This window comes from Delphinapterus leucas, chromosome 20 (genome assembly GCF_059928025.1).
Source record: "Delphinapterus leucas isolate spDelLeu-1000000601 "Yukka" chromosome 20, BTC_Dleu_Yukka2, whole genome shotgun sequence".
Taxonomy (NCBI): Eukaryota; Metazoa; Chordata; class Mammalia; order Artiodactyla; family Monodontidae; genus Delphinapterus; species Delphinapterus leucas.
Window position 1 is genome coordinate 41,917,875 of NC_143148.1, and position 12,089 is coordinate 41,929,963.

The 12,089-nt window shown below is 46.9% G+C and overlaps 1 protein-coding gene across 1 annotated transcript in view; it reads right to left on the minus strand.

Moving 5' to 3' along the window:
- KCTD19 (potassium channel tetramerization domain containing 19) overlaps nucleotides 1-12,089 on the minus strand; it is a 34,032-nt gene that overhangs the window by 11,283 nt on the left and 10,660 nt on the right. The window contains exons 3-6 of the mRNA XM_022583478.3: nucleotides 5,258-5,408; nucleotides 4,268-4,459; nucleotides 2,893-3,024; nucleotides 823-1,033 (exon numbers count right to left, since the gene is read on the minus strand). Coding sequence (XP_022439186.1) covers nucleotides 823-1,033; nucleotides 2,893-3,024; nucleotides 4,268-4,459; nucleotides 5,258-5,408 — 686 coding nt within the window. The remainder of the gene's footprint in view (nucleotides 1-822; nucleotides 1,034-2,892; nucleotides 3,025-4,267; nucleotides 4,460-5,257; nucleotides 5,409-12,089) is intronic.

Sequence of the window (12,089 nt, forward strand, 5' to 3'; positions counted from 1 at the left end):
GGTTCGAGCCCTGTTCCGGGAAGATCCCACATGTCGCGGAGCAACTAAGCCCATGCATCACAACTACTGAGCCTGTGCTCTAGAGCCCGCGAGCCACAACTACTGAAGCCCATGCACCACAACTGCTGAGGCCCGCGTGCGTAGAGCAGGTGCTCCACAACAAAAGAAGCCACTGCAATGAGAAGCCCATGTACTGCAACGAAGAGTAGCCCCCTCTCGCCACAACTAGAGAAAGCCCGTGTACAGCAACGAAGACCCAACGCAGCCATAAATTAATTAATTAACGAATTGATTAAATTAATTTAAAAAACAGGATTAGAATCCATGCCCCTGCGCTAATGGGAACATTCTGAGCTCATCCCACAAGGCAGAGGCCAGGTATCACCTCCTCCAGGAAGCTTGCCTTGCCTTGCTTCTTGCGGGGGGGCTCACCCCTGGCTCTTTCTGTGTGTCAGTGAGCCTCCCAAGGGTTGTGGGGAGGACCTTTGAAGGAGGGGGACTATCCAGCACCCTAAGTGTTGTGATTGGCCTGGTCACCTCAGACCTAGCACAGGGCTAGAACCAGAGCAATAGATCACAGAGGATGGAAATATGAAACAGTGTGAGACCTTTGAACCTTGGGAACATTATACCTTGGCACCAGGCCTCTCCTCCGAGGCCCAAATTTGGTGGTGCTGGTGTGGGTAGTGGGAGTGGCTAAAATGATCATTTTGTCCCCAAGGACACAATCTCTGGCTCATGGGCAGGGCCCCAGGTTGGTTCCTCAAGAAAGGTAAAGCTCAGCCTGAGTGGGACCAAGCTGTGCTCTGAGGAGGGCCTTACTTAACGTGCTGGAAGAGGACCCCGTTCCCAGTGATGTACAGTCTACTTCCATCCAGAGTGCTCTCGATGCGGAGCTGTCCTAGTGCGGAGTCTGGGTACTTGACAAGCAGACCCAGGGTCATCATGTACAGTGGCTTCACAGACTCTAGGCCTGCTGCACGGCCCCCCTTCCCAGGGCTTGGAGGAGGACAGGAGGTCCGGGAACAGCCACCTGTGCCAGAGAGAAAGGGGTGACTCCTAGATCCCTCATGGTCATAACTGTACTGGAAGCTTTGGGTCTTGCTTCCTACTGCTGCCTTAAATCAGTAACTAAAGAGACTTTGAGGAAACGTATTTCCTTGCACAGCCAAATCTGGATCCGCTCGAAATCAGTATAGTTTTTCTTATATTCAGTCAGGTTTAGAGGTCAAAACTATTTGTTGAGAGGCGGGGTGGGTATGGGGGGTAGATTAATTAGCTGTATCACTAACATTTGAATTTCAGAATAACAGCCATCTGGCCCCAGCCTCTGCAGGAATTTCCCTTAGTTCCAAACTCTGCTCTAATTATCCATGGGTAAAGAATGACAACCACAGCATTGAACCTAATGTGCATTACAGGCTTCCCGGATTCACAGTACCTATCACTCTTGGGCAGAATTTTCCCTGGAGACACACTGTGTAGTGTTACTTTCAGGTTGGATATTTGAATTGCGGGCTCATGGGTGAAACCTTGTTCTCCTGCAGTGGGCACAATGCACAGTCTACAGGACCCTGTTCCAGTGGCAACAGTGGGCCAGTGGCAAGCTGCCAGGTGATTTTCATGGGTCATCTCCAATCCTACAAGAGGGGTAGTACTCTCCTCTTATCACAGATGAGGAAACTGTGTCCTGAGAGGCCAGTTAAGAACCTTGCCCCAAATACCAAAGCTAGATGGGGCAGAGCTGAGATTTGAGAGCGCCTCTACTTCCAAGGCTACGAGAGCTGTTTCCCTTAGTTATGGTGCTTTATAAAAGACAAAAAACATGCTTTGTGTTTGGGGGCTGCTTTATGGCTTACAGAGCCTGTCCACAGGCATGCTTCCCTTCCAACTTCACATAGCTCTTGTGCAGCATGCACCGGTCTACTCATCTCTCTGACCCATGTTCTCTGAAGGAACAGAAGTCTTTGGGGGAGAGGTTTGAACTTACACCCTTTGAAGTGGGTTGTAAGATCCCAAGACAGGCTCCTGGGACCTGCAGCAGGATGCCACTACCCCCAAATAGGATAGGACTCCACTTGCCTGGGGAAGAGTCTGGGAGAGCTGGCCTAAAAGTAGGGAAAGTCTGATTCCCATGGAATAAATATCTGGTGACATGAAGGCCAAACTTCACATGTGCAAGACAGTTCTATATATTCTCAGAATGCCAGCTGAGGCCACGCTAAGGTAGCTAGCTCCTGCAACATGCACAGTAGCTTCCATAGACATGCAGGGTTTGGGAAATGGGATGGTGAAAGGCAAATAAAAAATATGAGGAGCAAATTGGAATGAGGTTGGGCCGGGAACTTGAAGGCCTGGACCAGGGTCAGGAAGTGTCAGGAGCAGGCAGAAACAGGCACAGCAGCCAGGGATTTGAAGTAGGGGGGACAAAGGAACTGGGGTGTGTGTGGGATAACTGAAGTCCTATGGGGAATTTCCCACGCCCTCCAGCTATGCCTGGAAGAGGAAGGATGGGAGTGGCAGGTAGGGGTTAGTTACAAGTTCCCAGTTGCTTGACACATCCACAAGGAGGGCAGACCTCCCCTGACCTTGGGAAGCCGGGCCTTAGGCCCAACTTCCCTCCTCTGGACACTCTGGCCCGGTTTCCCCACCCAGGCTGGGCTGAGCTACCTACAGGTCAGTGGCAAGACTGAGCAGACAGAGGGCACACTGGGTTTCAGACTGAAATTTCTCTTCTCAGATTCTAAGTCAGCCAGAACACCTGCTTCTCTCACTACCACCCAAAGCCCAGAGTGGTTGTGGGAGGGAAGATGTTTGTTTTTGGCTTTTCTGGCTAAAGCCCAGACTGCCCCAGGATGTCAAGGGGAGGCCAAGGTTCCCCTGGTGACATACCCATGTTCATTCGGTACAACCTCACAGCTTCACTGAGCTCAGGGATTTCCAGAATTTCCACTTCTGCTTCTAACACATCTATGTTGGAGAAATTATCTGGTAGTAAAATCTTCTGTGAGCGGAGAAAATTCACTTGAAAAACAAAAGGAAACAAAATGGGTTAACAAGGTTATTTCTGATCTAATTGCAGGTCCAGGTTTTGGCAGGTTTTTGGTGCTACAACTTATCCTAGGGGCTCCTTATTCCAAAACAATTTCTAAACATACCTGGTTAGATTAGCTTTCAGTCTGTGGTTTTCAAGGTGAAAAACCCCAAATTACTTTGTTTTCCTGTGTCTGAGTCCGTGGGTGTGGCTTCCCATGGGCTGGCCTGGGGCTCCCAAGCCAGGCCTTCCTGGTGAGCACACACTGGCCCTGAGACTTACCCTGTGAGTCTTAACCCAAGAGCAGGTCATTCCAAAAGAGGGGGTTGTCTTGCCACTTAGAGAGGAAGGGCCTGGCTGAGCCTGGGTTGGCAGGTGGCTCTTGCAGTTTTTCCCTGCCTGGACTGCAGTGTGGGAGGCAGAGATGGAGCCAATGCTACTGTCCTGTGTGAATCAACTTGGAGATTCAGAAGCACATTATAGACAACTTTCCAGGTGACTGTGACTATGAAAGGCTGGGGTTCCAGGCATTTGGTCCCCAGTACAATTGGGGTATTTCCTGCCCTATTCATATAGGCAGCAGCAGCATCTTGGAATCAGTTCAGTTCACACCCCACCAGAGCCTGTCCTGGTGGAGGAGGGAGGCTCTCTTCTGTCCAGGCTTGAAGATCTCATCCCTCCTTAGGCCACTAGCTCAGGTGGACAATTCTACAATGATTCTGGGGAACATTTCACCATCCACCCTTCTTCCCTTTTATCCTGAGTTTAGTGGAAATGAGAGGAGGAAGGGACCATCCTTTGAAACAACCCTATTCCCTCATTTTATGGTGAGAGGAACTGAGGTCTAGAGCCCAGTTGGATACATAAAGGCAGAGAGATAAGTAGTTTGGAGTCCAGCTCAGGGTCTTGCCCTTTACACTAACTCCTGTGGCCCATGACACCACTGCAGCTAGTTTCCAGTGCTCCTTTACACCCAGGCCATTCCAAAATGAACAGGGAATAAAATAGCCCTGAGGCTAGTGGGAGTCTAATGCTGGGAATCCATTTGCTTCCAGGAAGGCTCTGTCATGCATCCACCAGCTCTGCCCAGGGAAGCTCCTGAGGCCCTAAGCCCCATGCTGGGCCTCCAAGTGGTGTGGGGTTAGGAGGGGTGGATGGGTCCTATCAGCCTGCTGCCACCCCACCCCCCTCCCCCCACTCCCCCTCCCCCAACCCCCCAGATAGAGCAATCACCAATGAAGCGGAACTCGCTGCACTCGCACTCGATGAGGGCCACGGTCTTAGCCAGCCACAGCAGATTGTCTTCAGTTACCAGGCTTGGATACTTGGCCACTAGGTCTAGGGGCAGGAAGCAGTAGTGCACGTCCTCTTCTGTGTCTAACAGTGGTGTATCCATAAGTCCCAAAGGTGCCTTATCATGTAGGCCTGGAGGAGAACATGTAGAGGGGCGTCACCACCTCCCAGAGGCCAGGGCTCTCAGAAGTGGGCAGGGCTCTCACTAACCCAGGGACCCCAGAGGAAGCTGAAGAGATCACCCCAGAGATGGTCCCTGCCATATACCTCCTTCTTCTCACTCACTCTTTTCAGATGTAACCCTAGGTTGGCAGAAGTGTGGTGGGGAGCAGGGCATGGAAATCTAGTTTTCTGCAGTGAAGGGCAGTGGGACATGTGAAATTTTGGCTTATATACTCAGTCATTAAATTCATACTGGTTACCTATTTGTTTTTTTTGAATTGATCAAACCAACCACAGATAAAATGGATGACCTACAGATAAAATAGATCCTTTTGACTCTCCCGAAAGCTCAAAACCCATCAATAATCATGAATGGCTATTCTGGTGTCCCAGGTAGGTGGATCTATGCTGCAAGGCACCCACCAGACAGTGATCATTTGGAGACATTCCTTGTGTGGTGGTTAGAGGTGACTTGAAAGTATGGTGGAGTGCCCTGACCAATAGGACGGGGTGGAATGCAGCCCAGCCTTGCCCAAGTGAAACCAGCATGCAGGGGAATGAACATGGAGAAGGATGTTTAGTTCCAGTGAGTAAGAAGTCATGGAGAGGGCATGTGGCAGGTACAAGCTCAAAGGAGATGACAGGAAGGTAGAGGAATCATCCAGAACTAGTTCAGAAATCAGGGCACTCTCTGGATTGAAGCCACTTCTGTTAGAGTGAGAAGGGAAGCTGGTCTGGGCTTCAGAAAAGGTCAGCCTGTGGTTATACCTGTGAAGGCTGGGCTCTTTATAGGAAATTCTGAGGGTTTGCTGATACACTTCCATGTTCGCCAGTAGTTCAAAGATGCTCTCTCAGCAACAGGTATGTCTGCAGGCCTCACACGTAGATGGTATTTCCCTTCCTTCAGATTATCTAGAGTCTGTGAGATAAAGAAGATTATTGCTTTGAAAATTTTAAACCAAGTAACTATCTACCAAGTCTAGGGTAAAATACCAGGAAAAATAGTTTGTGACTTACTTTGGTAAAATGTTTTGAAATAGTCACTTACAAAAATGTAAAAATGTACGTCTATAAGATGATATGCTGATATTCAAAATATCAATGACTATTTCTTTTCTGATTTTGAAACAGTTTTTCTGGATTATAATTTTGATTGATAGAAATTTATCTTATGCAATCTTAAGAGTAATTTATATTTAATAATTAAAAACTTGAGATTTTCTGCTATCAGTTCTCCTCAAGAGTTCAGAAACCCTTTTGACCTGTTATAATTGTGATCTGCTTATTGTTTGTGCTCATCCTAATCCTGGAATGTGATTTATTTAAGTAGGGAAATGGAGGTGGCACTGAGCATCACACTTTTCAAAGCACTTTTACCTACATTTGCTCATTTACCCTGACACAGCTCTCTGAGATAGATGTGGTGTTTGCATTCCCACTTTGCTGATGAGACAGTTGCAGTCAAAGGATTTGTGAGTTGCCCAAGCAGTCTTCCAAGTCCAGCTTCTCCACTTGAAGGAGCAGGTGACCAGGGGTGGGCTGAGGCTGGAATGGAGTACCCCAGCTAGGTTGGGCTGAAGCCCAGAGTAGAGTCTTCATGCTGCCCACATTCAGGGACCTACCCTCCCTAAAAAGTCCTGCACAGGGCGCAGATTACCATAACATCAAGCCCATTTTTTCTGTCCCTTGCTTAGAAGAAAATAGTATTTTCCCAAGAAATTTTTGGAAATAGCTAGAAAAGTAGTCCTCTAAAGGCACCACATGACCAGTTCTTTCTCTAAGAGCCTCAGAATGGACAGAACACCTCAGATGCAGTAAGAAACTGATAAAAGAACCTGCTTAGCTACACAGGTGAAGCTCTTGTGAAGCTGCTCAAGGGAATCCTGAGCTTTGAGAAGAGCCCTCTGGTGGCCATGGCTATAAAATGCACCCTCACAACTGCTTAAGGTCTGTAAAAGGAGAGGACTGGAGCGGGTAATCTTCCCCACTCTGGGGGGCTGATGGATTTGTGGAAGGACTGGACAATGGCAGGGTCATGTGGAGTGCTTTCCTGTTGGCACTGACAATGGAGGAGAACAGTGCATGCGTGAAACAGCAGAAGTGAGTCTGTCATTCATTCATTTGAGAAATACTTGTACAACACCAGGGCCACAGTCAGATACTGTGCCTGGATCCCACAGTTTACATATACTGAGATAAGAGGCAGCATCAGTTATGAAGTTTCAGGACCTCCAGGAACTCTGGGATTTCTTTCGACAGCATTAGAAGGGGACCCAAGCTTTCTTGTCCCTCTTTGCTCAAGACTGCACACGACTTTAGCTTCTATGTCAAACTGTAGCCGTTCTCAGGAGGAAAATCAGTGAGAGGTTGATTTCCGTATGAGGGAGTAGTTGGTCTTGGGCAAAAAGGAATAAAAATGAGGTGCCAGGAAGGTTACTGAGAGGCTGGAACAGATTCTGTATCAGTGGGTGGGCAGGATTATTGAGTTAAGGTGAGGGATAATAGCCTGGCAGTATTTGTGCTGTGAGGCAAAGAAAGGAAAATGGTGACTGTGCACAGAAGGGACAGGACAGGGTCAGGGGGACAGTAGGTAGGGATATATGCTCATCCACCTGCTTCTCTGCCTTGAATGTGGCTTTGTTTAAGGTGTATGGAGGTTGAGGGAGTGTGCGAGGTGAATTCAGAGCAGTAAATAAGAGCCAGAGAGTGAAGAGCTCTGTCAGCTGGGATGAGGAGTCTATCCCCTGGTTAAGAGAAGCCATTGAAGGATTCAAAGCAGGGACTGTGATTTGAATGATATTCACACCATCTCCACCCAGTCAGCCAGCAAGTCCTAGGACTCCATCTTCTGCTCTTGGCACCACCCCTTCTCTCCTCTCCCTTCCCCCAGTCCTGGTCTCCTTGTCCCCAGGCCCTCTCCACTCAGTGATTTTTCAAACAGGAAAATGAGTCCAAACCACTCCCCATCCTAAAAATCTTCAGTGCTCCCCATTACCTATGGGATCAAGTCCAAATTCTCTTTAGCAGTGCACGTAAGCTCCTTCACAATCAAGAACCAGGAGCAGGGTATACACGAGCAATACAAGGGCCTTGAACTCAGACAGACTGGGGTTTCAATCTTGACTCTGACACTTAAGAGCTAACATTTACTGCTCAGGCACTTTTAAACTGAATCCTCATAACGTCCCCCCACTCACAAAGTAGGCTCTAGTACTATCACTCTCTTTTAGCAAATAGGAAACAAGATCCAGGAAGAGAAAGAGGACTCAGTGCCCCAAGTAAGTGGAGATGCTAGGACTGGAACTCAGGATGCTAGAGCCTGTGCTCTTAACCACTTTTCTTAACCAGCTGCCTCCCATTTGTCACTTAACCTCTGCAAGCCTCAGGCTCCTCACATGCAAAGTGGAGACAGTAAAATCTGGAAGATGTTGTAAGGATTAAAGGAAATATTATGTTAGTTTCCTTCCTTTTAGTGGTCAAATCTCAAACTACCTTTCCAGCTTCACCTGCCACCATTATTTCTGTCTCCACCCCATCATCTGTGACATTAACTGCATAAAACTCCAAAGACACACCATGTTCAGTGATACCTCCTCAACTTTATGTATGCTGTTCCCTCTTCCCAAAATACCGCTCTCCTCCCTTCCCTGCCTGAAGAGCCTGGAGCTTCCCCCAGCCAGAGTGGTTCATCCTCCCCCTCTGTTCCCAGAGACCCCTGCAAACTTTTCTATCTCAGCCTGTGGCTTGGTTTCAGGCCTGTCCGTCCCCCTCTACCGAGGCTCCTGGAAAAAGGACTGGATTGATGCAACCCCAGCTTCTAGTCTAGAGCCTAGTATGTAGTAAGTGCTCAGAACCGCTGTGTTGAATGAAAGAATGCATAAAAATGGAGGGCTGGAGAGCTGAGTCCTCTGGAATGAAAAGCAAAATGAGACATGGGGGGGCCAAAAGGAGCTGGCAGAGAAGCAGACTGCACTCATAAAAACTGAGAAAGATGGTGAGAATCCAAAACCATAGGAAAAGCCAGCTCAGGATTACAATGGGCAGAGACCAGAGAGTTCAGAGGACAGTGGAGGCAGCAATTCCAACTTGGGAGCTGGAGTCCAGAGGGAAGATCTAATGGGGTGAAGGACAGGGATGAAGGAGATGGAGACAGGATGACAGGAAGAAAGGGCTCAGCTTGGGTCTGATCAGTAATGGATTGAAAGACATTGGGTGAAGAAGCATGAAAAGGAAGTGAAACTAGGGAGAGCTTAAAAGAGACAGCATATCATTCCAAGCCTATCCTAAGCTAACCGAATCACTGGAACCTGAACCTGCCATTTACTTTATCTGCAGATTCAAATCCCGAGATTCTCAGTGGAAGAAACAGTGGTGCCCTTGAACAACTCTAAATCAGCCACTGGGGAGGCGACATGTTGGGGGAGGGAAATCCCTACCTGGGAGAACAACCTGTTTGAGGATGGACCTAGATGCATTATTTGGAGGTGCTCTTTGGTACCCAGGTGTGTCCTTTGGGGCGGGTCAGTAATGAGAGTCCAACTAGCTTGAGAGATGTGCTAGTTGAGGGAAGAATGATCTAATTTATAGAAATGAAATCTCCATTTCCTGCTACTTCCACTAATGTAAAGTGTAAGCAGTACCATTTTCCCCCAAAAAAGGTGTGTTTGACAAATCTTGAAAAGGAAAAAAAACAAAACACACAAACAAGTAAATCTACAAAGATCGCAATTCCTGCCACTCAAGACATGCTGGAAGCATTAGGCCCAGGAGCCTCAACTAGGTTTTTTTCTAAACTTTCTCAGCCAATTCTTGCTCTGATTTCTAGAAATACAAGGGCTTCTTCTCATGGGAAGCCATTTGGGTGCTGTAAGAATCCACGGGAAGCATCCCTTAACCCCTTCAAAATGCTTTGTTGGTCTCAATAACACCTACTTATTTATTTACTGTCTGCCAGGAGGACCCTGCCTGTTTTGTTCTCTGCTGTATTTGCAGCACCCACAATAGTGTCTGTGGGATCTCAATATATTTTTGTGGAATGAATGAATGAATGAGTGAAGAGCACTTCAGAGAGCCCATGCTTCCAGCTGTCCTTTGGCTTTGCTGACTGAAGTTGCCACAGAGCATGTGGCTGGTCTTCTGTGGATTTCAATTCCCTTTTTTTCTGCCTGAATGTTACTTCTAGTACTTTTACTCTTTATATATTATGACCCAGAAAGTTATTACAGGGAGGATTTCTTTAGGGAAATACAGACCTGAATTCAAATGGCTACTTGCTAGCACAAGGATAACTGATATTGCTTTCGGCCTAGATAATAGTGAAAAAATATGTCAATCAGATGGAACATAAGACTGATGGCACAGGGGCGAGTGTGTGTGTGTGTGTGTGTGTGTGTGTGTGTGTATGTGGTTGCCAAAAGATGGCTGACAAATGCCCTACTGGCAGAGCCTTGGGACTTAATGGAGGTTTTCCAAAGCAGCAGCAGTGCTCAGAGATGCCTTATGCTCTGATGTGGACTGTTGGAAGGAATGTGATGGTAAGAGAGCTTGGGGGAGATTGCAAATCTCCAACTGCTTTGTAAAGACAAGGAGGGCCAGCACCACTTGGAAGCTCAAAGGAAGCAAGGCCGGTAGAACAAAAGGATATTCAGAACAGCTGCTATCAGCCAAACAAGCCAAATAAGACACACGTATCATCGTCTCAAACCTGCCCCTCCACTGCCAGCTCCGGCCCCCTCACCCTGAAGTAGATTCAGCCTTCACAGGTCATCTTGGGTATATCATTCAATGTTCTCTCTGAAGATATTTATTAAACACCTGTTACAGGCCCAGTACTGAGATGCTGGGAATGTGAACATGAAAAGAATACAAGCTAGTGAGGGAGAAAGACATATGAATACATGGTCTCAACAGAATTAGCACTGATCTGAGAGCAGAGAGGCAAAACTCTACCTGGAAATGTCAGGCTAGTCTTCCAGTGGGCCTCATTTAGGCTAAATCTTGAAGGGGAAGCATTCTAGAAAGAGGGAACAGCAAGTGAAAAGGTGTGGAGAGAAAGCATTTAGGGTGCTCAGTGACATGCCTGAACACTGAGGGGTGTGTGTGTGTGTGTGTGTGTGTGTGTGTGTGTGCGTGCGCATATGTGCATGCGTATGTGCCCATGCATGCATGTAGGTATGTATATGTGTTGGGATATGAGTCAGGACAAGCAGATGGGCTGTCCTGTGAGGAGCCCTGATGCCATGTCAAGGCACTTACACTTGAGCTGTCCACTTACCCATATCCACAGATGAGCTACACTGTTGGGATAAATATCTGCTGTTTACATAACCTTCCTTTACAAGATCACAGTGGTAATCTGTCTTCACATCATGAGTAATAGGAAATGTGAGACTCGTCAGTGGTCTGTTTTCTTAAAAGCATCATTTGTGTGATCAACATAAAAACTCTCTGGCTCCCTTGAGCACAAGGAATGCAGGCATTTTTGGGTTGCTTGCTGGTAGCCGAACACTCACAGGTGGAACGATTTAAGTTTCCAAACTTAGAAGTCCTCAGAAGGCAATGAAAAAGGAAACGCAAGCAGCATATACTGTCAACGTACTAAGTCCTCAGTGGACTTCAAGGGGGCAAGTGAAAGGGAATCAACAGTCTGCCATGAACCTTGAACCCTTGTGAGTTACCCTGAAGAAAAATTTCACACTCTGCAGTAGCAGCTATGACTCCCATCCAAGCTGATAGCATGAGAGGCTTGGAGCAGCTTACATTTACACAAAGGGGACTTCCCAAATTACACAGAAGTTCCTAGGAAGCACTGTGACATTAATGTACAGACCTGTAATGACTAGTTTATATCTCCCCTGTGAACAAGATATGACATTCCTAAGCATCCAGGCTCATGGATTTACATACCAACTTTGATGACTCCAAATTTATGTCTCTAGACCTGACTGCTTCCATGAATTCCACACCTATACATCTGGCTGCCTCCTCCCCATCACCACTTGGATGTTTAACAAACACCATTTTCTTGCCTCTCAAACTTAATACATTCAAATCCGAACTCCTCATTTTTCCCTCTGAGCCTGCACCTCAGAATACATCTTTCACCTGATTGCCCAGGATACAAACAGAGGAGTTATCCATTCTCTCTCACTCTACCTCCAATTCATCAGCAAACCCTATCAGTTCTGTCATCAAGACATATCCAGAATTTGAACACTTCTAAATCTACCATTACCACCTTAGGCCAAACCATCACTATCTTTCATTTGAATGCTTCAGGAGCCTCCTAACTTGTCTTCCTGCTCCTCCCTTGCCCCAGTAGAGTCTAGGCCAGGGGTCAACAAAATTTTTTCTGTAAAAGGCCAGATAGTAAATATTTTAGGCTTTGAGAATATAGTCCCTGTTGCAACTATTCAACTCTGTATTGTGGCTTGAGAACAGCTATAGACAATATATAAACAAATAAACTTGGTGTGTTCCAATAAAAGTTTGTTAATGAACACTGAAATTTGAATTTCATATAATTTTTATGTGCCACAAAATATTTTTCTTTTGATTTTTTTCAACCATCTAAAACTGTAAAAGCAATTCTTAGCTCACA